The sequence below is a fragment of the Pezoporus occidentalis genome, unplaced genomic scaffold (assembly GCF_034315485.1).
Source record: "Pezoporus occidentalis ecotype Australia unplaced genomic scaffold, CSIRO_AGI_Poc_V1 ctg136, whole genome shotgun sequence".
Classification (NCBI taxonomy): Eukaryota; Metazoa; Chordata; class Aves; order Psittaciformes; family Psittacidae; genus Pezoporus; species Pezoporus occidentalis.
Window position 1 is genome coordinate 1960061 of NW_026913168.1, and position 27655 is coordinate 1987715.

At 47.6% G+C, this 27655-nt stretch overlaps 2 protein-coding genes across 2 annotated transcripts in view; one reads left to right on the forward strand and one right to left on the reverse strand.

The window, feature by feature from the left end:
* Positions 1–9226, reverse strand: part of ITIH2 (inter-alpha-trypsin inhibitor heavy chain 2) — a 29122-nt gene extending 19896 nt beyond the window's left edge. The window contains exons 1-6 of the mRNA XM_062609323.1: positions 9042–9226; positions 7425–7499; positions 2438–2473; positions 1552–1724; positions 756–860; positions 293–455 (exon numbers count right to left, since the gene is read on the reverse strand). Coding sequence (XP_062465307.1) covers positions 293–455; positions 756–860; positions 1552–1724; positions 2438–2473; positions 7425–7499; positions 9042–9125 — 636 coding nt within the window. The 5' untranslated portion in view covers positions 9126–9226. The remainder of the gene's footprint in view (positions 1–292; positions 456–755; positions 861–1551; positions 1725–2437; positions 2474–7424; positions 7500–9041) is intronic.
* An 8697-nt stretch (positions 9227–17923) lies between these two features.
* ITIH5 (inter-alpha-trypsin inhibitor heavy chain 5) overlaps positions 17924–27655 on the forward strand; it is a gene marked incomplete at its 3' end in the record, with an annotated part of 41906 nt that continues 32174 nt past the window's right edge. The window contains exons 1-2 of the mRNA XM_062609328.1: positions 17924–18113; positions 22266–22310. Of these exons, the coding sequence (XP_062465312.1) occupies positions 17994–18113; positions 22266–22310 (165 nt within the window). The remainder of the gene's footprint in view (positions 18114–22265; positions 22311–27655) is intronic.

The window sequence follows — 27655 nt, forward strand, 5'->3', positions numbered from 1 at the left end:
TTGCCCGAGTGGTTCTGACATGAGTCAGTGTCGATTCGGAGGATACCCAGCTGTGTCAGCACGAGAGGAAGCAGGACACATTTGCTCCTCGCTTTTGTAGCCACCATAGTTCCTGGGTTGAGGTGTTTAATGCTGGCTTCTCTTTTACAAGTGACCTGTTTGTACCAAGCCCATATGGAAGGAAGGAGCCATAGGTGAAGTGTCCTGCTGTGGGACTTGCAGGAACCTCGTCTGCTTTCTCAGCGAGGACTCACTCGTTGGGTGCTGCCTGCACAGACCAGCTCTACTTTACCTCCATGTGCTTTGCCAAGCGTCCTGGCTTCACAGACACGATGTGCTCATATGAGCTCAGCCTCCTTCGAATCATTTCATGGTAGTGAAGTTCAAACTGGATCCTTGTCCCTGGGGGCACATTCACTTCGGTTTTGAAGTTTTCCATATCCAAGGCATTGCTCCTGAAAAGTCAACTGTGGGGTTATTTTGAGAAAATACAATGAGAAAGAGAGCTTCTTTGCATTTTGGTTTAGAGTTATGCATGTGCTGGGTCCGATTCTAACTGTGGCCTACATCAGGGAACTGCAGTTGTCCTTTAGCACCATATTTTATCAAGCTGAAAGCAGAAACACAAGTTGAGTCCTTGATAATTAAATAGCAACCCATTTTCCTTCTCAGAGCTCCCTCCTCCTGGGAAGGGTCACCCTTAGTTCTTCTATGAATAAGTTCAACCCAATTCCCATATGCCAAGGTCTCTATACCTTACTATTCCAGCAGCTTTGCCTTTGGCTTTTGCTTGAGCATACATTTTCCTGGCTTCAGATTTTTCCCGGATTTGGCTGGTAAATGTTATACCATTGACATCCCTAGGAGAGAAAAGCACAGTCAGCTTGCAAAAGCAACAGCCTTACAATCAATGACTGTTTCTTCACTTTAGGAAAGCACCGGTGAAATCTAAGCTGGTGGGAAATGAAATAATAAGGCTCTTGTTTAACCCCAAAGGAATGAAGTCTGGTTTCCATTAGATCTCTATCTTTTCCCTACCTGCTTTTTCATTTCAAATAGCAGCACTCTTGTACTCTGAGGAGGTTCTTCCCTCCCTTACCTCCTTCACCCTTTCCCTGTTCTTCGGGCTGGCCAAGCAGTTACCAATGTCATGGCTGTTATGGAACGCGGATCAGGACACATCTCCTGACCAGCAAGCTGGCTGCTGCATCTCTGAATGGATACTGAAGCAGATTAGTTTCTTTCTGTTCTAATTTGGGTCTTCTCCTCCCTCCCCTTTGATCTGGTGCCAGCTTGCACAGGAGAGGTGGGAGCTTGGTCTATTTGAGACTTCTGATCTTTTGTCAAATGAAGTTGGCCAATGGCCCAGTAATTACTGGAGAGGAAGAGATGGATGGACAGACAGTACGATGGCATGACCCTTCTTTTCTATGAGTAAGCCTGTTAAATTTACTTACACTGGAAAATAAGAGGTGTTTTGCTTTTACAAGCAATTCCCTCTCACCACTGAGTCCTGCCAGAGCACAAGGCTGATACCTGCCCACTACTTACATAGTAAAGTTGTCAATAAAAGCTCCTTTGGGGACTTGCACATCAAACACTATGTGCTGGGGCCGTTTTGCGTTATTCACCATTTTGGCTTGGATCATCGTGTTGGCCAACCGTGATGTTATAGTGGATTGAACTTTGTAGCTGTAGAGGCCTATCTTGTCATCGTCCTCCACCTGTGATTGACAAAACGGCTCTGTAAATTTAGGACACAGCAAGAAAAGATGCCCTTGAGGGCAATATCAATCCCTTTTATAGTCTCAGTGCCTTTTATGCAACTGCTGTTCCTTACAATATGGCAGCTAGATGGGATATGAACTCAAGTTCAGGACACCTCCATATTTTACCTGGCAGTTGTGACAGGATACCCATGTCAATGTAGTTCATTATAACACTTCAGCTGAAAGACAGAATTTATTAAGCTGGAATGTTTTCCTTGCTTTTGACCATGCAATTTTGGAATACCTCTATTGGTGCAATCCACCATAGAAGGGTACAGAGTAATCTTCAACACCATATACTGAGGAGAAGGGAGCTTACATTTACAATAGAAGTCTTAAATAAAGGAGACCAGAAGCATTAGTTACTGACCTAAATGGTTACGCTATGGCAGTTGGAGAACAGTATTAAAGTGGTATATTAAGATACTGGTTTTGTCTAATCACTTTGGATGCTTATTTCTTCATATTTACCATACCCTTCTCTCTCCAAGAGCAGTTGTACAAACAGCGTTGTGCAAACAGTGCTCTGTTTAAAGAAAAGACATTAATACCCAACCAGCAGTAAAAACAAGGGCCTGAACAAACAAAAGAATCGATTTCCAAAGAATGGTTAACTAGAAAATCCCTTTGCTCAGGATTATTTTCCATGGAGGAAGGAAAAAACTCACCAGATCGCCAACATACCCCCAGTCGGCTGTGCTGCGCTGGAAAAGGAAAATAGGGAGAACATATTTCAGCAAAGCTAAGAACATAGAATCCTAGAATCATAGAATGGTTTGAGTTGGAAAGGACCTTAATGTCGTCCAGTTCCAGCCCCCTGCCATGGGCAGGGACACCTCACACTAAACCGTGGCACCCAAGGCTCTGTCCAACCTGGCCTTGAACACCGACAGGGATGGAGCATTCACAACTCCCTTGACATGGACTGCAGGTGTTTCAAGACAGGGATCAGACAGTGGTAACATCTAAAAGCTGCTTTCCAAGATGATGAGAATTGGCTTGAGCTCTCAGGCTTAATGTGCTTACTCCCGTGCATACTCCTTTTGTCTTATTTACATATTTACACATGGGATGTTGGAGCACATCATCTCCCAGCTGTGACGTAGAGGCTATCCAAACCAGGAGAGCTCTCTTGCTCTGTCTTTTATTTCTTGTATAAAACATTCTCTTCCAGAGCAAACCCATTCTTCCTGGGAGCAAAGCAAGCTGGCAAGAAGTCACACTCAGAAACCACAGCTTTTAACAGGAAAATTCTTGTTTCATTTTTCTAGGAAAGTGGGGAAACCTCAAAACACAGACCTTTTTAGCTCAGTTTGTTTTCACTTACATTATAGAGTGTGTGTTTACATTTAGAATATATATTTACATTTTTGTGTTACAGGCAATATGTATGTATAAAAACTCCTATTATGTGATTGATATCACATTTATATACTTGCATACATGCGGTTCGTTCTCTATGCACTGCTTAGAAGAGCTGAAGCTGCTCATTGATGGTTGGGTTTTCCCCTGCCCTATGAATAGCTCCATTAGGAGACTGCTATGAAGAGGTGGTGACATCTTGTGGCCATTTGAATAATTCTGTTTAATTCCCTAGAATTTAAACAGAAGTAACTGTGGGATGGGATTTGGCTTACCTAGCTCTAGGGGGAGATGCATTGTTTAATGCAGATATCTCCTTTGGTGTTATCATCACAACTAGGCAAGCCCAGCCCTTCAAGGTCGATGGAGTGATCCCCTTCATCTGAAAATGGATACCCTCAAGCATGGTTGCCCTCAACCACACTGACTGGACTGATTAGAGGAGTGGGTACCCAGTGCCATTGATGGTGCCCAAGGGTACCTCCTGGCCTTTAGATGAAGCTCCAGGAGATCATGAGTCTCCTGTAGGTTTTGCATGGTATCTGACACCCATAAGATGTCTTGGACACTGCTAGATCCATGTTTGTAGTCAACTGGATTGAGCCATTCAACTCCATTGACGATAAGAAGGAACTTAGGGAGATGAGTCCAGCTTCTGATGGCTAAATTATAAGCATGTACCAAACATATCAATCCCATGTCAGGTTTCAGTTGCATTTGAATCCAAGAGGACCAAAACCACAGAAGATGCTCACAAAAACTGCATTAGTCATAGGGTGCACGTAAGGCTTTCTATACAGTTACTAAATTCATTTGAGTCTACTTAATACACTTAATACACTAGGAAAAATCTTGGGCTGCACAGAAGATGATACATGTCATAGCAAATCATTTTAATGAGGTAATTTTAAGGATCCTTTAAAGCCAGATAGAGAGACTGCAGGATTTCTGTCTGCCTTGGACCACACGTGGGGTTTATTTACTAGCTATGCAAGCTCTACCTGAAACAGCCAGGGATTTCAGGATCTGGAAGCCTGGTGCATCGATCCTTGCTCAGCCCATCCTGACACTGCACAAACATCACTGCGCTGTGATACCGGACGTTGGACAGAGCCTCGGGTGGCATGGCCTAAGATGAGGCATCCCTGCCCATGGCAGGGAGTTGGATCTTAAGGTCCTTTCCAACCCAAACCATTTTATGGCTCTACAATAAAGGATCAGACTATGAAGAATGATGTTTCCTCTGTTGGGCATAGGAAACATCACCAGCACAAAGACAAATTAAGACTAAACCAACCTTAACTGAAACAAATTTAAACTTGAAAAGATGAAGACCAAGACCTTAGCACAGAAGCCATTTGTTTTATTGTGGCACTTTTCTGTTTCTCAGAAGAGCTTAGGGTTCCTGACTCACCCTACAAATGGTGCTTAAAGCTTTCAAGATACCCACATCTCCTTCCTTTTTGTGGGGGAAGAGATGAAGGGAGAGGTGCTGATGGAGACATGGGCTTGCCACTTGCACACGGGGTGGTCCAGCACTTAGGATCTCAAAGGCTGCAGAGGGCAGCCACTCCACAGGAGGCCAGAGCTGCGGATGCTTCAGTTCTGAGCACTGGTGTGCTTCCTGAGGACATGGGGTTTGTAGGGACTTCTGAGGCACGTGAGACTTGTGCTGTTTCTGGCATGAGGGTTCACGGCTGATCCTTGCCTTTAAACCACATCCACATCTGATGCCTACGCTGCGTAGGAACAGTACCTTGTGCAGTATCTAATAATGGTAATGAGGATGGAGAGAAGTGCCTTAGAAACTCTGTTAAGGACCTGGTCTGACAGATGCTGGGGCCTCTCTTCAGGTACTGAGGCTTGTCTTCTGCCACCTGTGCAGGCTATGGGTATGGCTATTTAGCCCTCCATAATGATCTCTGTTCAAATCAGTTTGTGAGTGTTGCAGTCCACCACCAAGACAATACTGCCTGCTTCAAGCTAACTTTCATGCAGGGCTTCTGGCCCTGACTCCTACTGTCCTGTCCCTGAAGGAAGAAGCCCTGGTGCCTAAGAGAGGAACACATTGCAAGAGTCAACGCTTTACAAGAGATTGCAGGTTCTGTTTCATCTATGGGATGCCTAGCTTAGCATTGCTTCCAGGCTGCTTCTGGGCTGTGACTCAGTAAAGCAAGGAAAGCAGGTTCAGAGATGTTACAGTGCATTCAAAGGGAACTACTTTTGTACTGGGGCATGAAAAAGGTGAAGAAGCAGATGTGCAGCATGAGAAACTAGAAAAAAGATGCGATCTACCTGGCCTGTCCTCCCAGTTCTTTGAGGTGCTGTTTCCTCATGGAGTCCCTTGTTTTCGTGTGGCTCATTTCCTAAGCAGTTTTTAACAGACTGCCAATTTCATTGCAGCCTCTTCAGATTCCTTCTGGGGATCACAGCCCTTACTGTGAGGTGCAAGAAGAGCAGTTTCCAACCTAAAGCTTGGCAAGGTTTGTATTCACAGTGCTGCAGATGAATCCTGGTCTCTCTGGTTGCATTTATATCCTGGGAGCTTTGGGCTCACCAGGCACCTGATTCCAGCCCTTTCTTCTGTATTTCCTTGTTGTGCTGCTTCTTATGGAGAGGAAACCAGGCAGAACAGTAAGGAACTAGGTGTGATCTCCATGGAGAGGAAACCAGGCAGGTAAAGCACTAAGGAAACAGGTGTGGTTTCACCTGGCTCTGAACAGCTGGAAATGAGGATCAAGACTGGGATACACAGAATCACAGAATGGTTTGGGTTGGAAAGGACCCTAAAATCATCCAGTTCCAACCCCCCTGCCATGGGCAGGGACACCTCACACTAAACCATGGCACCCAAGGCTCTGTCCAACCTGGCCTTGAACACTGCCAGGGATGGAGCATTCACAACCTCCCTGGGCAACCCATTCCAGTGCCTCACCACCCTCACAGGAAAGAACTTCTTCCTTATATCCAATCTAAACTTCCCCTGTTTAAGTTTTAACCCGTTACCCCTTGTCCTGTCACTGCAGTCCCTAATGAAGAGTCCCTCCCCAGCATCCCTATAGGCCCCCTTCAGATACTGGAAGCTTCTCTGAGCTCTCCACGCAGCTTCTCTTCTCCAGGCTGAACAACCCCAACTTCCTCAGCCTGTCTTCATACAGGAGGTGCTCCATCCCCTGATCATCCTTGTGGCCTCCTCTGCACATGCTACACAACATCCTGCCTCCCAGTCTAGACACAGGCTATCTCCAAACAGAGATAACAGCAGTGCACCATCATACAGAGGTTCACAAGGTTAGCTGCGTTCCAGCCCATGGGGCACTCCATTTCTTTGGTCACGAGGACCATTGGCACACCTGAGACACTGTATTTTGGGAATTGCTCAGGAGCAAGGATTTTTCATAAGAATCTGGACCTAGAAAACAATTCTTTAGGTTCAGACCTAATTGATAGGGTCCTAAGAGGAGTTCTTTGTCGTGTTGCCAATGGGCTAGTGACTGTAGGAAAACATAGTGCTAAACCAGTGATTCAGAAGACAGCCTTCCTGTAGTGATGATGTGCCTAAGTAACTATGTGCCTGCTTTGGGCCCAGAGTTGCTGTCTCGAGGTGTTTCACATAGCTCCGTTTAGACTCATTTAGTAATACTTTATTGTAACATAAGAGTAACTCATTCTGTAGCTGGAATCTTAGTTCTACTGCTTTGCAAAGACTCATTTGATAGGTAGAGGATGGGAAATAATAGATGGGAATATAAGGAATAACTGGGGAATATATGGGAATATAAGGAATATAAGGGAATATAAGGAATATATATTAATAATATATAATATAAGGAATAATGAAACCATTGGTAGAATTGGAAATTACTGCATGTATATGCCTTTACACTACGTATCTGGAAAGCTGGGGAACAGAGGCAGCTAGGAATGAGTGGGCTACCTGCAGGACTGGAAGGTTTCAGCCTCCATTGCCAGTGTCTGAAGTGCTTTCCCATTTCCTCATGGAAAAACACCACCAATATCAATGGATTTTTCCCACAGACGGTTACTGACAAGTATCTCCACTGTATAACGGTCCTTAGGAGCACATGTATGGAATAAAGCCTTGTGCTAGGTACTGCACAAAGGATAGTAGCAGTCCTTATCCCAACAAGAGATATGGAGGCCTCAGTGCACATAAAGACCTGCTGGTCCCACCTGATTGCACGCTCACAGCCGTTGACATGGAACAAGCCACCTGGAGAGAGCTCCCAGCCATTCTTGCTCCCTTGTTTGGAGCATTTCTGGGTACTGTACCTGGTACCTGCCATTTCTCGTCCTGGAGCTGGAAGGAAATCCATCAATTTCTAGGTCAATCAGGTTCTCCACTTCCTAAAGGAGAAAGAAAGGCAGACATGTTGCTGCTGCCTTACTGTTTGATTAATCACTCCATTTATTATTGATTAGCATTCTAATAGAGTTCCAAAGGGAATTCACCTCCCCTTGGTGCAAATGGGGAGCAGAGGCACAAACCACCTCAGACCAAAATGCTGCATCCTCATACATTCAGCTACTCTCTATGGCCAGCTAGCTCTACATACTCCTCTAAGATCATGACTTTTACCATCATTTTACAACCTTTCCTTCTGAAACAAGCAGTAATATTTAACCCACTGAAATGCAAGCAGCAGGTTACCATCAGGATGGGTCTGGTCATTGTAACCACAGCATTCCAGATACTGATCTCACTTAAACCAACAAGTTCAGGGAATTTCTACTTAAACAGTAAAAATTGCCTCTGGTTTTACACAAACATACCTGAGAACTAAATCTGTCCTCTTGACAGCAGAGGAACATCAGGGCTTTTCCAAGCTGCGCTTACTCAGTTGGAGGCAATGCTTTTACAGCACAGCAATACTCTCAGTAAATTTTGTTAGCAGTTTAATTTATAGCAATAAAAATATTTAAGTACATGAGTTCTTCTCCAACTTTTATGATAGAATACACACAAAGGCTTGGACAATATTAACTTGAAATGTATAAGCACATTGCTGTTAAACTGGTACAGCATCTACGGTTAGAAAGGACCACAGGTCCGGAATATTTTTCCTGGGAATGACAAACTCAGGATAGAAATCTCAGCACAGCATGAAAAGTGCTGTAAGAGGAAAGAAAAAGAGGATATCCCTGCTCACTAATTCCTTTTGTTAATCTTGCAAAGGAAAAGAAAGCTTCTCAGCGTCCCTGCTTCCTTCACAGAAATGCTGCAATGCAGCCATGGGGAAATGGGTGCAGACACCCAAATCCAAGATCACCTGAGGCTGGGGGTTCGAACTTGAGTCAGAGCTGTAATTGTGCTTCTTTTCATCATTGCATTGTCCTCAGAACTGACAAGCTCTTCTATAAATTGTCCCTTCGCTGGGAATGGACAGTCAATGGGATCTTAACTCCGCATTGGAAGTCTTGTTAACAAGAACCTGAGTCAACATGAAGCTCTGCTGCAGTTCCTAGTGGTCCATCCAGGAGAGCACATCCACAGAGGTACCTAGGTGCTATGTTTCTGCTTATTCCAGGGAGGCAGGCTATAAAATATGCTGAAAATCTGAGCATAGAAGCCCACTTGAATGTTTAAAGGTTAAAAGCCCCAGAAAAGGCAAAGTTGAGGTAAAAATACGAATCCTGCTTGAAAAGAAAGGTGGATTTGTGCCCATATTACCCTAACTTCAATAATATTTTAAAAGCAACACTGCAGATGACAGGAGGAAAGCAATTGGCAGAACAATCCCATTTACAGCTACAAGCAGAAGAGAGCTCATGAGGTACAAGCAGAGCTACGAAGCAACGACCCAGTTCTGCTCCCCGCAAAGCCAGCTGCAGCTTCAACACTGACTTCAGCCAGGAAAGGAGCCCTGGGCCCTGCCTTGACGTACTCACATCTGGGATTTCATCAACAACAAGATCGAAGCTTCCCACTCCACAGATGAGGAACAAAGCCAGGAAGCAGATCTGATGCCCCATCTTCTCCCTCCTTGCTCCGCGAGGCGAGCCCACAGAGGTACCAGACACAAGATCTTCTCTTCTCTGAGACAAGTTCAAGGAACGAGCTCAGGGTTCTGGGGCATTTGGAATGCAGTTTTGAAACGCTGACTTTGCTTAGGCCACAGGTAAATATTTGCCTTGTAACGTAAGCCTGAGCTGTGGTGCCTGAGCAAGGGTTATCCAAACAGTGTCTTCGCTTGCTTCTGCTCTCGATAACAGCTCAGGCTTGGATAGGCTCTCTTCTTGCTTTTGGAGCTTCCCGTTGTGTTTGAGTAATTTCCTGCTGGGCACAGACCTTGGAGTATGCAAAGCTTCAGAAGATCAAAGCAAGAACTCACTCCCAGCCTGTTTGCTTACAGTGAATGAGGTGAAGACTGGTTCTCAGAGCAATGGAGGCAGCAACACTGTGCTGCTCCAAGGGCCCTCCCATCACTGGGGTTGGCAGAGACCTTTGCGTTGGATCCTGTCGTGGTTTAAACCCAGTCAGGTAACTCGTTCACTCACTTCCCCCCCTTTCTTGCCCTCCCCCTGCTCTCGGAGGGACGGAGAGGAGAATCAAAAAGAATGCAACTCCCACGGGTTGAGATAAGAACAGTTTAGTAACTAAGGTATAACACAGATCACTACTGCTACCACCAATGATAATAATGATAAAGGAAATAACAAGGGAAGAGAATACATCATCTCACCACCAGCCGACCGATAACTCGCCCCCCTCAGCCTGACCAAGCACCGACCCATACCTCCTCCAACCCTGCAGTCTCCCAGCCCTTCCGGCTAACTCCCAGTTACCTCCTGGGCATGACGTGCTGTGGTATGGAATACCTCTTTGGTCAGTCTGGGTCAGGTGTCCTGTCTCTGCTTCCTCCTGGCTTCCCCTCCTCCCTGGCAGAGCATGAGGCTCACAAAGTCCTTGGCCAAACCAAAACATCCTTGTTATCAGCTCTGTTCCCGAGCTGAAAGTCAAAACACTGCACTGCACCAGCTACCAAGAAGGGGAAAAATGACTGCTACTGCTGAACCCAGGACAGATCCCGACCCACACAAATACCCTTTTCCCACTCTGGCTGGGAAAGGATCATAGCTGGTGCTGGGATAGTTCTCAGTTTTCAATCTTAGTCATGTGAAAACATCTGGTGATGCTTTCAGATGCACGTCGTACAGTTCCTGGTTGCTTCTGAAACTGTTTTTGAGCCTCCCTGCCTCGTTGGGTGCTTCAAGAGGTAGGGTGAAGTGAGCCAGCAAAGTAAAAGGGGGACAGCAGGGAGGAAGCAGGTTTCTGGCAGGAGAAGCTGGGCTATCCCCTCCACTCTTCCAAGAAGAAAGGAAATGTGCAGGCATGGGAGCAACCTGAATGGAAAAGACTGAATTGCTGTCTGAATCCAGGGACAAGACAGCAGACAAGATTATGTTATGTTATGTTATGTTATGTTATGTTATGTTATGTATGTTATGTTGTGTGATGTTATGTTATGTGACGTTATGCTATGTTATATGTTATGTTGTGTGACATTATGCTATATGTTACGTTATGTTGTGTGACGTTATGTTATGTTATGTTATGTTATGTTATGTTATGTTATGTTATGTTATGTTATGTTATGTTATGTTGTGTGACGTTATGTTATATGTTATGTTATGTTATATGTTATGTTATGTTGTGTGACATTATGTTATGTTATGTTATGTTATGTTATGTGATGTGATGTTATGTTATGTGACGTTATGTTATGTTGTTATGTTACATTATGTCAGCTCCAGCACCTCAATGTCTCTCTTGCAGTGAGGGGCCCAGAGCTGAGCACAGGATTCAAGGTGCAGCCTCACCAGTGCCCAGCACAGGGGCACAATCCCTGCCCTGGCCCTGCTGCCGCACTGGTGCTGATACAGGGCAGGATGCTGGGGGCTTCCTGGCTGCCTGGGCACAAGCTGGATCTTAACCAAAGTAGCATAATGAGGGGTGGAAGTACCTTACTGCACATCTTTGCCTTCCTTTTCAGTCCATGGTAATAAAGAGATCTTTTCTGAGTGCATGGTGCCTGACACAAACCCATTACCTGCCTTACCACAGAATGGGCTGGCTCCTGCCCTTGCTGGGTCTCGTTCATGCCATGTACAATAGAAGGAGTCCAGTCAGGGAGCTCAGAGGGGGATGCCAGCTCTGAGGACATCTCTAACTCACCAAAAGACTCCTACCTCCTGGAATGAGCAGCTCTGCGTTTAGCACTGTATCCTTGTCACAACTGACCCATTTTAGACTTTTTGAGCAGAGGAGAATCTCCCCGTCATGATCCCAGGTGTGCTGCTTCAAACAGGAGGTTGGTAGTCAGCCCTGTGCTACCTAAACCATTGGGTTAGGTTGGTTAGGTTGGTTTTTAAACCACGTAGTCAAGAGACTGGCAATCTAACCATACACCCTGAACTAGGTTGATTTGGCTCTGTGCTGTGTGCCTGTAGTTTTCAAGTATTTAAGTCAGGTTCCTTAAAGTTAGCTTGGGAACACCTCCGTGGGTGCTGTTTGGGCTGTAAGAGGGCTTATCCCGGCCTGCAAGAGCAGCAGGAATGAAGCACCCGGTCTTTGCTGTGCTGGTGGTATCTAGTGTGGCTTGAATTTGCTGTCTAAGCTCAGTTCCATTTACACGTGCCCTTAGCTCAGTGAGCCATCAATCCTTTCTCCTCAGAAACTGAAAGCCGTTCTAGAGGTATGCGGGACCCACGGCTGGGAATCCAATCACTGCCGCTCTCAAGAGGTTTAAAAGTCCCTTTCGGGCAGGAATGAATGCAAACATTTGTTTTGTAACCCTTGATTTCTGTCCTTCCACAGCCACCAAACGTGGCTCAGGGGGGAAAAGTAACAGGCTCGGGAATCAACGTGACCACTAGATGGCACGAACCGCTTAAACATACTGCCCGAAGGAGTCCTAAAACCTGGAATTCCTCAAAGGGAAGCTACGCAAAACACCCAGAGGAACAGGTACGCTCAGAGCCCTCCTGTTTGCTGTCAGGGTGAGTGAACACCTGGGTCGGAGCATTCCCAGGCCCAGCTACAGGTTGGGCAGAGAAGAGATTCAGAGCAGCCCAAGGAGAAGGACTTGGGGTGTTGGTTGATGAGAAAATGAACATGAGCCGGCTTCAGTGTGCGCTTGCAGCCCAGAAAGCAACCGTGTGCTGGGCTGCATCAAAAGGAGTGTGACCAGCAGGTCCAAGGAGGTGATCCTGCCCCTCTGCTCTGCTCTTGTGAGACCTCACCTGGAGCATTGTGTGCAGTTCTGGTGTCCTCAACATGAAAAGGACATGGAACTGTTGGAACAAGTCCAGAGGAGGCCACAAGGATGATCAGGGACTGAAGCACCTCCTGTATGAAGAAAGGCTGAGAAAGTTGGGGCTGTTCAGCCTGGAGAAGAGAAGCTGCGTGGAGACCTCATAGCAGCTTCCAGTATCTGAAGGGGGGCTCTAGGGATGCTGGGGATGGACCCTTTATTAGGGACTGTAGTGATAGGACAAGGGGTGATGGGTTAAAACTTAAACAGGGGAAGTTTAGATTGGATCTAAGGAGGAAATTCTTTCCTGTGAGGGTGGTGAGGCACTGGAATGGGTTGCCCAGGGAGGCTGTGAATGCTTCATCCCTGGCAGTGTTCAAGGCCAGGTTGGACAGAGCCTTGGGTGCCATGGTTTAGTGTGAGGTGTCCCTGCCCATGGCAGGGGAGTTGGAACTGGATGATTTTAGGATCCTTTCCAACACTAATGATTCTGTGATTCTAACTTCCCCATCCCTTCATGAGGAGGACATGGTCTCAGATGCCTTGTGGTGTCTGTTGGGCTGTTTCATCAGTTGTCCTCTCATGGTCGGCCCTTCTCTGGAGGGAGGTTTCCATGCACTTGCTGTTACTGCTGGGCAGCGTGTCCCTCAGAATGATCACATTGTGTTAGCTTGGTTTGCACCTAGGAAGAAATGCTCTCAGTTTCTGTGTCTTATGAGATAGGCAGATTCCCCTTCCCACCTCAAATTCCTCATCCAAATCTCAAGCCATCCTGGTGGGAACAGGGTGTACCTGCAAGGCAGCACTTACCCAGAGAGTCTAATGCCCTGATATTCATCTCCCCCCCCCCAAGCTGTTCTGGGACACGATATGTGGACATGTAGAAAAGGCTTTTTTGGTGTCTTAACTTTCTCCTCTTAGAATCATAGAATAGTTCGGGTTGGAAAGGACCTTAAGATCATCCAGTTCCAACCCCCCTGCCATGGGCAGGGACACCTCACACTAAACCATCTCACCCAAGGCCTCGTCCAACCTGGCCTTGAACACCACCAGGGATGGAGCATTCACAACCTCCCTGGGCAACCCATTCCAGTATCTCACAGACCTTACAGGAAAGAATTTCCTTCTTATATCTAATCTAAACTTCCCCTGTTTCAGTTTTAACCCATTACCCCTTGTCCTGTCACTCCAGTCCCTAATGAAGAGCCCCTCTCCAGCATTCCTATAGGCCCCCTTCAGACACTGGAAGCTGCTCTGAGGTCTCCCCGCAGCTTCTCTTCTCCCGGCTGAACAGCCCCAACTTCCTCAGCCTGTCTCCATACAGGAGGTGCTCCAGTCCCTGATCATCCTCGTGGCCTCCTCTGGACTTGTTCCAACAGTTCCATGTCCTTTTTATGTTGAGGACACCAGAACTGCACACAATGCTCCAGGTGAGGTCTCACAAGAGCAGAGCTGAGGGGCAGGATCACCTCCTTGGACCTGCTGGTCACGCTGCTTTTCTCTTGGTACTACCATTCAACAGAGACAACCCAGACACCAGGACTCAGCAACCTGCCTGTCTGCCCTGAGGACCTCTTCAAAGTGCCTTTCACATCAGTCCCCCCGACAGAGCCGGGCACCCCCCGCACCAATGCCCTGTGGCAATTACTCCAGGCTTACTTAAGCAGAAAATACTGGTATCTGAAGTTCTGACCTGCTCTACAAGGCCCTGGCGCACACAGGTGATGGCAACAGGCAGATAGGCAGCCACTGGGACCCCAGAAAAGAGCTGTCAGGAGCACGGGCATCTCCCAGATAGTGACAGAACTGGGGACCATCCGGTCCCATCTGGAGGTTTCACAGGAAGTTGATTGGATTAAGAGCTGAAAGAAAGTATTTCATGTAATTTCCTGCACTTCACTGCATTTAATTTTAGCTCTAGATATTTATCTATGTTGATGCCTTTATGATCCTTCGGGATTTTTTCCAATTTCTTCATCAAATTGCTGGCTTTCAATGCCATTAAATTCTACACTCCATTAGGAGATTTAGTTCCTGGTTCAGACCCTTCTCATTAGGCGTTTAATGTAGATGCCTTTGCACGAGGTGGGTCTCTTGTATCCCATTCTTCCACTTAGAACAGAGAACTGGACGTCTTTAATTTGTGGATCCACGCAGCCATGGCACTGATGCAGTGATCAAATGTGGCTCTGATCTTGTTCCCTCAGTTTCAGTCTGGAGCCTGGAAAACTGCTCTTGGGCTAGAAGGTGCCAACATTTCCTTTGGTTTCAATACTCCCTACAGAGTTTATTTGACTGGTATGATGAAACCTAGGAAGACTGGTCCTATCCATGAGCCTTGCATGGAGGACAGGGGATGCAGACTGTGTGAAAGCGGAGCATCACCAAGGGGGATATGTCAGTGTATTGACACAGGGAGATTCCTTGGTAGAACATGATGTATTCCAAGTGAAATGTGCACGAAAGCTCACATGAGCTGTTAGATCATGCTTCTTTCCGTTGTCTCTGCTCATGCTGGCCGCAGGCATGCCAGGCAATTGCATTTGCTGAGCTCCCACCCAAAGCCCAGCTGCTCATCTTGCTGAGTCGGCAAAAGTCAGCATGGAACGTGTCTAATGTGAGCACACCTGAGTTACTGCTTATCCTGTTCTCCAGTGCAGTGCCTGGCACGTTCGCCCCCAAAACCAGGAGCCTCTATTCCAAGGATAACGTGAACAATCGAGACCCCAGGGTTAATGCTCACCCACCAAGCCTAACCGCATCCGAACCACATTAAAACACACCTTGGTGTTCTTTAGCTACGTGCCGTGTCCTCAGGTGCCCTTGCTGAGGAAAGCATGAGCAGAACTGGCTGCTCCTCATCACTCTGGGAAGGGCAGTGCTTTTCCCAGCTCATTATCTCATGCCTGTGGGTTATCCTGTATCTGCTCCAGGGTCCTGCTTTGGTCTGCGTATCCCCCTAGCACCAGATGTGCTAGGATCAGCTTTGCTGCAGTATCTTTGTATTGTCTCACTGATTTCCTCTGGCCCCCAGCTCCTCACCTGTGCAATGGGAGAAACATGTGCAGAAACAAGCTGAATACTGATCAGGAGGCAAAGAGAGATAGACAGTGAGATCTGGATGCTTTTCCAAATGCTTCTTGACTGCCTAATGGGTATTTCAAGCTGGCAAACATTCCCCCTTCCTGCCCAGGAACTGCTGTTATCTGTAGGGTTAGCAGGGTAGTTTTGCATTGCTGTTACAGGGGGGCTTTGGTTTCCTCTAGGTTTTCCAAACCAGAAGGCAAACCATCCTACATGGATTGTTTTACTTGCCTGTTTCCTGCATTTCTTAGCATATGCTGACACTGACACTTACTCATCTGTGTCCCCTGGTTAGTGAAACATGGACAGAGCAGGTTGAGGAGCGCAAGAGGCTGCAGCCTTCCTTCTCGTGCTACTCCTGTGCCCTTGTGTCTTGAGCCGGACAAGGCACGCAGGAACTGAACTATATCCAGACTAAAAACACTTCAGACCATTTTCTGTGTGTCCTTAAACCAGGTCTCAGCCTGAACCATTGCTTTGAAGTCTTTCTTGGTACCCAGATGGATGGCTGAGCCCTCTTCCATCTCCCTTTGAAAAGGCTGAACATAATGCCTTGACTGTCTTCTGGCAGGGACCACATCAGCACTACAGTCATTTGGGGCTTTTGATCTGGGGCTTTTGATTCCTTCCCTACTGCTGGCAATGCCAGAAGGGGTCGTGTGTGAACACGGTGTGGCCTCAGCCTAAATCTGAGCCATCCATTTGCTAAAGGGATGTTTCAAAGGCGCTGACCTTGCTGTCCCCTTCTCTTTGCTCCAGCTCCAGCTCCTCTCATCCCTTCTAAATGGGGAGTGAGCACTTTCCTGCTCCTCCATTACACACGGTAGACGTGGAGGATATAATGCTCCCAGGACATAGGCCCTTAGTGAACACAGTGAACGTGTTCTTTAGGTGGGTGCCCAGTGACCCAAGGGTGTCTTTATCCATATTAGCAAAGCCAAAGAGACACTGAAACCTTCACTAGATTGTCACTGCCATGGGCTGGAGCTGAAGCAAAGCAGCTTGAGTCCCTGATGACCCAGAGCTGGAAAGGAAAAGGAGAATGCAGTGATTTGGATCCTGACATGTGTGTGCCTGCACAAAGGAAAACCGAAAACCCCAAACAAACAAAAGCAGAAGTCAGGTCTGGTGGATTCAGGAAGTGACTGTTGGCAGAGCAAAATAAAGCACTAGCATCTAATTTAGGGTTAGGTGAGTGCAGCAGATACAAGGTCCCAAATGCCCAGGGATGAGAAATGCCACGTCCATGCCAGCTTGCACAGCCTGGAGGAACAACCCTGACAACTGAGCGGTGGGGACCCAGCCTGCACGGGGAGAAAAGGGCTCTGCCTTTGGGGAATGGAGGGAGGAGCAGCAGGGTCACCCCTGCTCTGCCCAACGGAGAAATGGAGTCCGGGCCGTACCAGAGAGGGGTGAAAGCGTGGGTCTTGGCTGTGTTCGCTGGCACCAGGCGAGGCGAGGGTGTGGAGAGAGCCCTGCCCTGCTCCGGGATGGAGGAGCTTGAGCTTGCACAAACCAACCAAGGCTTCCCCAGCAGCAGAAGGTGTCCCTTTGGGGGTGTGTGTGTGTGTGTGTGTGAAACCAGAGGGCTTTACCACTCCTCGGTGAAGCCCCAGCCTTGAAGCCTGTCCTTAGAATCTGCTCTCGATGCGGGAGATAATGGGGTGGGAGCAATGGGGTTGTAGGAGAGTGCTTTTGAATATGGGATAATAATTGTAGTCTGGAGAGAAGGCTCGGGGGGACCTGATGGCTCCCTACAAGTGCCTGACAGGAGGATGGAGCCAGGAGGGGCTGGGCTCTGCTCCCAAGGAACAAGGGATGGGACAAGAGGAAACGGCCTCAAGCTGCCCCAGGGCAGGTTTAGATGGAGCTGAGGAACAATTCCTGCCCCAGAGGGTGCTCAGGCATTGGAACAGGCTGCCCAGGGCAGGGCTGCAGGCACCGTCCCTGCAAGTGCTCACACCCCGTGGAGACGAGGCCTCAGTGCCATGGGGCAGTGGTGGCCTTGGCAGTGCTGGGAACGGTTGGACTGGATGAGCTTGAAGCCCTCTCCCAACCCAGCTGATCCCATGATTCCACGGCTGCGGTGTGAGCCATGCTCCCCTTGAGGCAGCCCTGACACCCTTGAGCTCCCACAGGGTCACCAGCCCCTCGGGCAGGCGCCATGGGGCCGCCAGCATCTCAGCCCCTGACTCAGCCCCAGCACGGTGCTCACATCTCCTCACCGCTCCTCAGCGGGGATGCTGCGGGGCACCACAGGGCTGAGGCGCTGCTGGTGCCTGAAGGACGGGCAGCAGCAGCTGCGGGCTGGATGCCCCGCAGCGATCCCCGCGGCCCCCGGCAGCCGCCCTGAGAGGAAAAGGGGCCGGTCCGGAGCCCGAAGGAGGAGGAGCAGGGCCCGGATCCCTCCGCCTCCTGTCAGCTCCTCGGCGGCAGCGCAGGCAGCAGCGGGGCTTGCCTGCACCCGCAGGGCAGGAGCCCCGGCCGGCGCTCCCCCTCCACCATGATCCTTTGGCTGTGGCTCTGCTGCGGCTTCCCCATCTCGGCGGGGCAGCCCGACTCGGAGCTGATGGCGAGGTACCTGGAGCAGAAGCTGATGGCAGACTACAGCATCATGGAGCAAGTAAGCGCTACGGCGGCTGTTGTAGGGGAGCATCCGGTGTTGGGGCTGGCTCGTCCCCTCTTAGCCATCAGCATCAACAGGCGGGGCAGTTGCTAAACCAGCATTTATTCACCTCTCCCCGCAGCGTACCCGGGGCTGCGGGTGGCATTTCAGCTCTGTGGGAGGCTGATACCAAGGAGCAATGAAGTTGCAAGTGCTGAGCTAGGAGAGCACCCGCACCCTCCCATAATAGTGCTAGAGGGTGGGTTCCAAGCTGACATCCCCATAGCCGTGCTAGGAAGGTGTTCCATAGGGACAAGGGAGTTAATGCAGTGTCCTGGCCATGCGCCAGGCTGAGTAATTCAGAGTATTTCAGGCTCAGAGGAAAGTTTCGCTGCCTATGGTCTCAGTAGTTGATTTTTAACTCATGCTGGATGTAACGGAACACATGAATTTCTGCATGGAAAATGCTTCTTGACTAGGAGAGAAAGAAAACAGCTTTATTCTGCAAATGAGGGCGGTTGTGTTGTGTTGTGGATTGAATTTTCTGAGGAAATGGGGCTAAAAGAACAACAAAGTTTGCAAGTTGACAGGAGAATTTAGGTGGGGGTTTGGGCGGCTGTGATTTAAAAAGCAAGGTTCAGATCTGTGCTCACATCCTGCAGGTTTGTAGCAGACACCACAAGTGACTTTGGGTCACGTAGGGCATCCATCAGTTGTGTAAATTTGGTCACACATGAGAGGTCCTGTATGAGACACTCAGGTGGGACTGGTCTACCTGTGGAAGACCTGTACCTTGCAGGAGGCCAGGTGGGATACCTTTGTATATCAAGTGTCAGTGAATGCCCGTGTTTGGTATCTGTTGCCATACAGTAAGCAGGAAAAATGAGACTCTTCATATGTATCTGTACCTGGTCATTCAGACACCCATCCCACCTCCATAGAATGTGAAGAATCTCCCTCCAGAGGTACCCATGTTTCTCCACCACGAGACCTCAGCAACGTTATAGTTGATCCTGATGGCTATGAACACATATTCCTTGTTGGGGAATTCAGCCACAAGCCAACATGTTCTCGCAGATCCACATGCCCAAGTGGGAGAGAGTATCTCCACCACTGCCTGCCAGTGGAGTGGTACCTGAAAACACTCGCTTACCTGCTTTAGGGGGAAAATGAGCCATGAAGCTCATGCAGCTGGCTCACAGTGCTGGAATAACCTGGCTGATCTTGCCTGAGGCAAATGAGGGTGTTTTCACAGCAGCTGTGTTGCTGGCAGATCAGTGGCAGAAGTAACTTACAGTAGAAAAGCAGTGATATAGAATCATAGAATCAGGGTTGGAAAGAACCTTAAGATCATCCACATGTGGAATAGCACATTCAGGTTCAACAGAATCATAGAACCATAGAATGGTTTGGGTTGGAAAGGACCTTAAGATCATCCAGTTCCAACCCCCTGCCATGGGCAGGGACACCTCACACTAAACCATGGCACCCAAGGCTCTGTCCAAGGGGGCCTTGAACACCACCAGGGATGGAGCATTCACAACCTCCCTGGGCAACCCATTCCAGTGCCTCAGCACCCTAACAGGAAAGAATTTCCTCCTTAGATCCAATCTAAACTTCCCCTGTTTCAGTTTGAACCCGTTACCCCTTGTCCTGTCACTGCAGTCCCTAGTGAAGAGTCCAATGTGTATATATATATATATATATATATAAATGGAGGTGCTGACCTGCTCCCTTGGAACAGCAAGATCCAGAAGAGGATATCTGTCTGTCTTCACTGAACACATGAACCAGGTTAAGAAGAGGCAGGTGCTTCCCTAGCTCAAGATATTCCCTATAGACAAAGCTCCAATGAATTCGGGGGAATGTATAAGGCTGCATTTAACATCCTGGGGGGATCTTGCTACACAGACAAGTACGTACACAGGCCTTTGCAGGATCGTGGTATGTGCAACGCGTGTGGATTGCCTGTTGTCTTATCCAGTGATTGACCACTCTGCTAAGGCAGTTGGTAGGGTTGCTAGCTATTACTGCTGCACTAGAGGTAGTTTTCTGGACTGCTCTGCACAGGTAATTGAGTTCCTACAGCCCAAGTTATTCTCTGTAGACCATGCTGAGCAGCAGACAGCAACAACTATGGGGTCACTACCAGCAATTAATTATTGGGCTTTAAGGAGTGCTTTGGTTGGCTTTAAAGCTAAAGTTTGGTGTTAGCTCAGAAACTGCTCCATTAGGTGATGCTAGTGAATTTGGCTTATTCAAAAGAGTTTGATGGACTCATCGGTATCACAAACCCTGCAGCAGTGCTTTGGCAGCAGTCCTGAAGTCCCAGCAAACGGAATACTGTTATCTGGTGATCCTTAGCCACTCACTGGTGTTTACTGGTTACCATCCTGACTTTAGAAGGTAGCTTCTGAAGGAGCCAAGTAATACAAAGCTTTCTTATGTGGATAAGCAAGCAAACAAAATGGGTGTGTGGTGGGGAAAGATAAAACCAGTAACCAAGTTTCCAGCTTTACCAATTAGTCGTAAAAGCCACTGTGACCGTTCCATACAGGATGATGACAGACGGATTTGTTCCAAAAAGTTATCCTTTAGTAAAAAAAAACACTAAGGATCCTTGATCTCTCACCCCTGCATCCCCTCCAAGCAGGACCAACTTCACAGGTGGTTTTCTGGCTTGCTCTGAAGAGCCTGCAATGATAGAGACTCTGCAGCCTCTCACAGCAGGCTCCTGAGGTGCTGTGCTTGAGATAACGTTCAGACAGAAAGTTTCATCCTAAATTTAAACTGCACAGAATTCCTCTTGTCTCCTTCTCTTCTCTTCCTCTTCTCTTCTCTTCTCTTCTCTTCTCTTCTCTTCTCTTCTCTTCTCTTCTCTCCTCTCTCTCTCTCCTCTCCTCTCTCTTCTCTTCTCTTCTCTTCTCTTCTCTTCTCTCTCTCTTCTCTCTTCTCTCTTCTCTCTTCTCTCTTCTCTCTTCTCTCTTCTCCTTTCTCTTCTTTCTCTTCTCTTTTCTCCTCCTCCTCCTCCTTTTCCCCACAAGTTTCCCAAGGGAACTGTTTTCTTTTGGTTCTAATTTTACAAGATGTTGGCTAAAAGAACGCAGAAGGAAATAATAACGGTTCTGCTGGAAAAGACTTTAATTTCCCATTGGGCATTCCTGAGCTTTTCAGCGCATGATATAAACAGACAAAATCACCTCTTTGGCAAGGCCCGCTGTTATTTCAGTGTAAATCAACAGAAAGGGCAAATCAGGTAAAAAATATCGTTGCATTCCTCTGCTCTCTGGTTGAAGAAGTCTCTTGGCGTCCTGCATTGACAAGATACTTGGAACTGTTTTGGGGAGGGATTTGATTTGGAGACGTTTCTAAGCTCCATGTGCACGGAAGAAGTCAGAGGCATTGCTGTTGTTGTGAAGGGCGATACAATGAGGACTATTGCGTTGTCATAGGTGAAGCACTTTGTTTCATACTAAAATCTGTGGCTGGGTATAAATGTCTTTATTCCCTTTCAGAACATAACTAGTTCTTTTCTGTCACCACACAATAAACCTGTAGTACCTGTGGAGAGTTTTGAGGCAATTCAAAACTGCTATTGAGGTAATATCAATAAAACTGAAGCTATAACATCAGTTTACACAAGTCCTCCCTTGGATCAGGTCACAGGTGCAGTAGAATGGAGTTACACTTGCTAGACCCCACCACATGGGTGCTAGGTGTTAACCTGGTCACTGCTCAAGCATTTCATGAGCATTGTGGACCACCTAGCAGCCCTTCCCATCCTGTCCCATATAACATGCTATGGGGCAAAAGCAGTGATACGCACAGAGCTTTTGTACGGCTCCATAGGAAGCTACAAGGGAATACCCTTCCAGGGCCAAGAGCATCCAAGGCGAGGGCTGAGATTCCTGTCTTTATATAGAAGGTCCCTTTACAAGTAGCATTTGCAAAACACAAAGTACCACCTCACCTGCGAGAGCCTCGTTCCACTGCTGAGCTTTGATCAGTGGGTCTGTTAATATAGAAGTGATTTAGGTTTTAACTTTAACCAGAGCAACATGTGAACGTGGCCGTGGGTGATCAGTCACACAAGCCCATGTCTGGATTTAAGCAAGTGACATGTCTTCTCTAAGCTGACTAGGCTCCATTGACTGCCTTAACTCTTTGCAGGTCGCACGCCGTGTCCCACGACAGGCCAAGTTCCTGCAGAGGCTGGTAGGTACCACACTGTGTCTTCATTTCATCTCCTGGGAATGACGTTTGCTCTATGTCTGTATGCGTGTGCATGCCTGTGCCCAGAAATGAACTATGTCAATGATGGCAGGTGAATCATTCTGATCCTGGCAACATGTACAGGTTCTTCTACTATTTTCTAATTCATCTTCTTGAGCCCAGATTTGGAGAGAGAATATATAATGTTCCAAACCTTAACCATGCAAGGAATATAAGCCTGACAAAATCTCATTGAATTTTAAGAGTTGCTTTGAGATTTGAAGGTCTCTGTCTGAAATTTACTGAAGAAAGGAAGAAGATAAGGAATCCAACATCTCTCTTTCAGCATGGGAACCTAGGCTTTGATGTGCAGCAAATCTGTGAGAGGTGGCTGAATTGCTGCACCAAGAGCTGCACAGCTTAGAACAAATCTTTGCCTAAGAAGGCAGCCAGTGAAATTGCTGTCCATGGCCATAGGCATGTTCTGGCTTTTCTGAGGGATGAGGGCTTCCCAGTTGAGAACTGGAGGAACTCATTTCATGCGCTCAGCAACCATCACACGTTTATAGCTTCTGGTCCCTTTGATCTTTGAGAGGGTTGAATCAGCAGCCTAGAAGAGAACAGCTCTCACACTTATTACCAGTTTATTACTTCCAATCTGAGACACGGTCGATTTGACTGATAAAGATAGAAATGTGGAATAGATTTAATTTTCCGTCAGCTCTTTCCTGTCTTTCCAAACATTTGATGTAAACAAGCATAAAACAATGTGTTTGGCGAGAAAATCTCAGCTCAGTTCATCATAATAAGCACCCAGCCAACCTGCCTCATAGCAGTGTGCTAATCTGCTGCCCTGGCAGTCCCCAGCTTTATTTTTAATGGGGATAATAAATCACGGCAATAATAATACGAAACAAATGGCTTGTTCTGTTTTTTCCTTTGCGCCGCCTCTCATCTTCTGAAGGCCTTAATAAAAAGTGGACAAAACAAAGAGGCATTTGCGCAGCTGTAAGTCAGAGCATCAGGCACTGACGGGTTGTGTAAGAGCTCTGGAGAAAGCACAAGAATCGTGGACAGGAGCTTGGGCTGCCCGCCAAGCCTGACCGAGCAACCTGTTTGGAAACTGCTTCTGCTCCCACTGTTTGTGTTTGCTATGCACAAGGAATGGCAGATCCCTGCCAGGGATAGGAAGATGAATCAGCTCTTTCATCCTCAGTTGTATGTGATGTCCTTACGCAGGGTTTGCTTTCCCCAGCAGCAACTCTTACCCACCAGGAAGAGGGAGAGGTGTTGAATGCTTTTTCGTTCATTTTCTTTTGCTACCTTCTTTGTGATGCCCTCAGTCTGTGAGGGTGTCAGAAGTGGAGCTTGTTGAGTTTTACAGAGAGGTATGACAGAGATCAGCAAATAGCACATTCAGATTCAACAGAATCATAGGATCATAGAATAGATAGGGCTGCAAAGGACCTTAAAATCATGCAGTTTCAACCCCCCTGCCATGGGCAGGGACACCTCACACTAAACCATGGCACCCAAGGCTCTGTCCAGCCTGGCCTTGAACACTGCCAAGGATGGAGCATTCACCACTTCTCTGGACACCCTGTAGCAGTGCCTCAGCACCCTCACAATAAAGAACTTCTTCATTATATCTAACCTAAACTTCCCCTGTATAAGTTTAAATCCATTACCCCCTGTCCTAAGACCCTAAGTGATGTGGTTCTTCATATAAAATATCACTAAGCTGTGGAACTCCTTGGTACAAGATGCTGCGGGAGCTAAAGGTTGACATGGATTCAAAAAGCAGCTGTGCAAAGCCATCGAATAAAAATCTACAGGGGTCTGCTAAGCACAGAAATAGCACCCTTGGCTCATGAGTCCCTTCAGCCACAAATTACTGAAACGGAGATTATTTTTGGGTGGTATCAGTGCAGGTTGGACTGATTTTACACTCTAAGCATGTCCTATTGATCTCTGCCAGTGACAGGCTACAGGGTTAGAATTGCTTTTGTTCTCACCCAATACAACAGTTCTTGTGTTCCTGCTGTAACGTGGGCAAGTCCATGTCCTCTGTCATGTTCTAACTTGTCGTGGTTTAAACCCAGTCAGGTAACTCGTTCGCTCACTTCCCCCCCTTTTCTTGCCCTCCCCCTGCTCTCGGAGGGACGGAGAGGAGAATCGAAAAGAATGCAACTTCCACGGGTTGAGATAAGAACAGTTTAGTAACTAAGGTATAACACAAATCACTACTGCTACCACCAATGATAATAATGATAAAGGAAATAACAAGGGAAGAGAATACATCATCTCACCAGCAGCCGACCGATAACTCGCCCCCCCCCAGCCCAACCAAGCTCTGACCGATACCTCCTCCAACCCTGCAGTCTCCCAGCCCTTCCGGCTAACTCCCAGTTACCTCCTGGGCATGACGTGCTGTGGTATGGAATACCTCTTTGGTCAGTTTGGGTCAGGTGTCCTGTCTCTGCTTCCTCCTGGCTCCCCCTCCTCCCTGGCAGAGCATGAGGCTCACAAAGTCCTTGGCCAAACCAAAACATCGCTTGTTATCAGCTCTGTTCCCGAGCTGAAAGTCAAAACATTGCACTGCACCAGCTACCAAGAAGGGGAAAAATGACTGCTACTGCTGAACCCAGGACATTATCCACCCCTTATTCCATACCATTCACGTCATGCTCAGATCCCACATTTTCAATATACCATCACTCTTATCTCAGTGCACTCTTATCTTAGTGCATGGACCAGTCCCTATAAAGCTGCTGAGTCCATCTGGTCCATGATGTCAGGCTCCATCTCTTGTAACAGTCTTCCAGAGCAGGAGAGACTGTGTGCAGTGTTCACACTCGTGAATAACCTGGGCAATAGTGTCCATTGCTAAGTCCACCCCTCGATCATGAGTCCATCTCTGTGTTGCATCTCTGCTCTGATGGCCTGAAGTGCATTGGGCCCACCAGGCTCAAAATAATTCACTGTCCCCTTCAGCAGTTTCTGCAGCTTGTTGCTGGGGACTCCATACAGCTGCCTTCCATCTCCAATGCTTCCAAAGCACTGGAGGGGCCCAGTGGACTAGATACTTGCCCATACTGTCCCACACACCCTGCCACTCATGGCTGTCCAGCCTCAGGGAAAATCTCTGTCCTCCTACATCGTCGTTTGACCCCAGACAAGACCCAAACCTGAATCTGCTTAACTCTTGAAATCAGTAGTGGGTAAAACACACTCTGTATGCGTGTTAGCATGGTGATTCCCATCACCATCAGCAAACAAGTCTCAACAGCATTAAAAGGCCATTCAAAAAATTCAAAACTCTCAAATGTAAATGGTCTGGGGGGACGACTAGGAGGGTAAAAGGATGTCTCCTTCCCAGGTTGAGCACCTGAGAAGGAGAAAAAAGATGTGTAATTGCTAAGCACCTCCATCATATACCTCCCAAAGTATAAAGGTGGTGACCACACTGGGAACATAAGCCAGATCAATTTCATGATCAATGATTCTATTGTATTACAAGTCATTACCATAAAGTACAATGGGATAAAAACCTTAGCCCAAGCCCCATACTTGAAAAACACTAATACAGCAAGTACCGGATGGACGTAAGATATCATATACTGAAACTGTGAGATCAAGAGGAACAACCTTGAGAGCCAATAAATCAGCATTGTGACGAGTGACTATCAATCCAGTCAGATCTGTTCTTATCTCAACCCTTCGTGCCCCACGTTGGGCGCCAAAAAGAACTGTCGTGGTTTAAACCCAGTCAGGTAACTCGTTCGCTCACTTCCCCCCCTTTTCTTGCCCTCCCCCTGCTCTCGGAGGGACGGAGAGGAGAATCGAAAAGAATGCAACTTCCACGGGTTGAGATAAGAACAGTTTAGTAACTAAGGTATAACACAAATCACTACTGCTACCACCAATGATAATAATGATAAAGGAAATAACAAGGGAAGAGAATACATCATCTCACCAGCAGCCGACCAATAACTCGCCCCCCCCCAGCCCGACCAAGCTCCGACCGATACCTCCTCCAACCCTGCAGTCTCCCGGCCCTTCCGGCTAACTCCCAGTTACCTCCTGGGCATGACGTGCTGTGGTATGGAATACTTCTTTGGTCAGTTTGGGTCAGGTGTCCTGTCTCTGCTTCCTCCTGGCTCCCCCTCCTCCCTGGCAGAGCATGAGGCTCACAAAGTCCTTGGCCAAACCAAAACATCGCTTGTTATCAGCTCTGTTCCCGAGCTGAAAGTCAAAACACTGCACTGCACCAGCTACCAAGAAGGGGAAAAATGACTGCTACTGCTGAACCCAGGACATAACTTCAGATGAATCCATCACTGAATTCACAGAGTTGGATCTGTCGCTACAGAACCGCTTGTATCTCAAGTAAAAGGCAAAGGGCTTGATCCTCTTTTGCTGGTGAGCTGCCATAGCTTATGATAAAATGCAACATGGGAGTGGATGCAGAAAATCTGGAACAAAAGAATTTGCTGTGGTTTATTTTAGATTCTTCTACGTCTTTCATTAATCCTCTGCACCTCTTGCTATGGCACAGGCAATCAGTGGTATGGAGGACGGGATGAAACATCAACTCATTACATCTGGAAACACTCCTACAAACACTACTTCAGATCAAAACTCCCCATCCTTTCCATTCCCAGGATAATGGGACTGGGAAGCCATGCCTATGTACCAGGGAAAGTCCTGAGAACAGCAGGATCTAATGGTAATCAACAGTGACTGAGTAGAAGCCACTCGTAGGCTAAGGGGGAGATCTAGGCAGATGTGTTCTAGTCTAGGTCCATTGCACTGGGCTGTCTGATGGCAGTGAGACAAATCACACCCTAGAAGTCTTTGCCATTGTGCTCCATGTGAGCTGAGCCTGTGCTGAGCAGAATGATAGTGGACACAAGGCACGTCACATGCTGTCCAGCTGTTAAAGATATCATGATGAGGTTCACCTGAGACGCATTTACCAGAGTTTTTCCAGGCCTTGATAGTGTGGGCAGGTGGGGCTTTATTCCAAGTCTGTTGACAGCTTTATGTTTGTTTCCAGCGAATCCTCATTCTTCCACTCGCCTGGAATTCATTAGCCCAGCAGCTTGGACTGCTGGATGCTCAGTAGTAGCACTGCTGCTGGTGCCATCAGCTACTACAGAAATGTTCTTGTTTCCTGCTCACACAGACACTCGTTAAGCCATTTGTCAAATGGTTCTTGCTCTGAAGAAAAAAGCCTGGAAATGCAGCTGAAGAGCATGCTCTGACTCCAGAGCTCTTGTATGGGTGCGAGCAGGGGCTCTCTGACCGAGGTGTATCCTCAGCAGGAAAAGTCTCACTGTATTTGG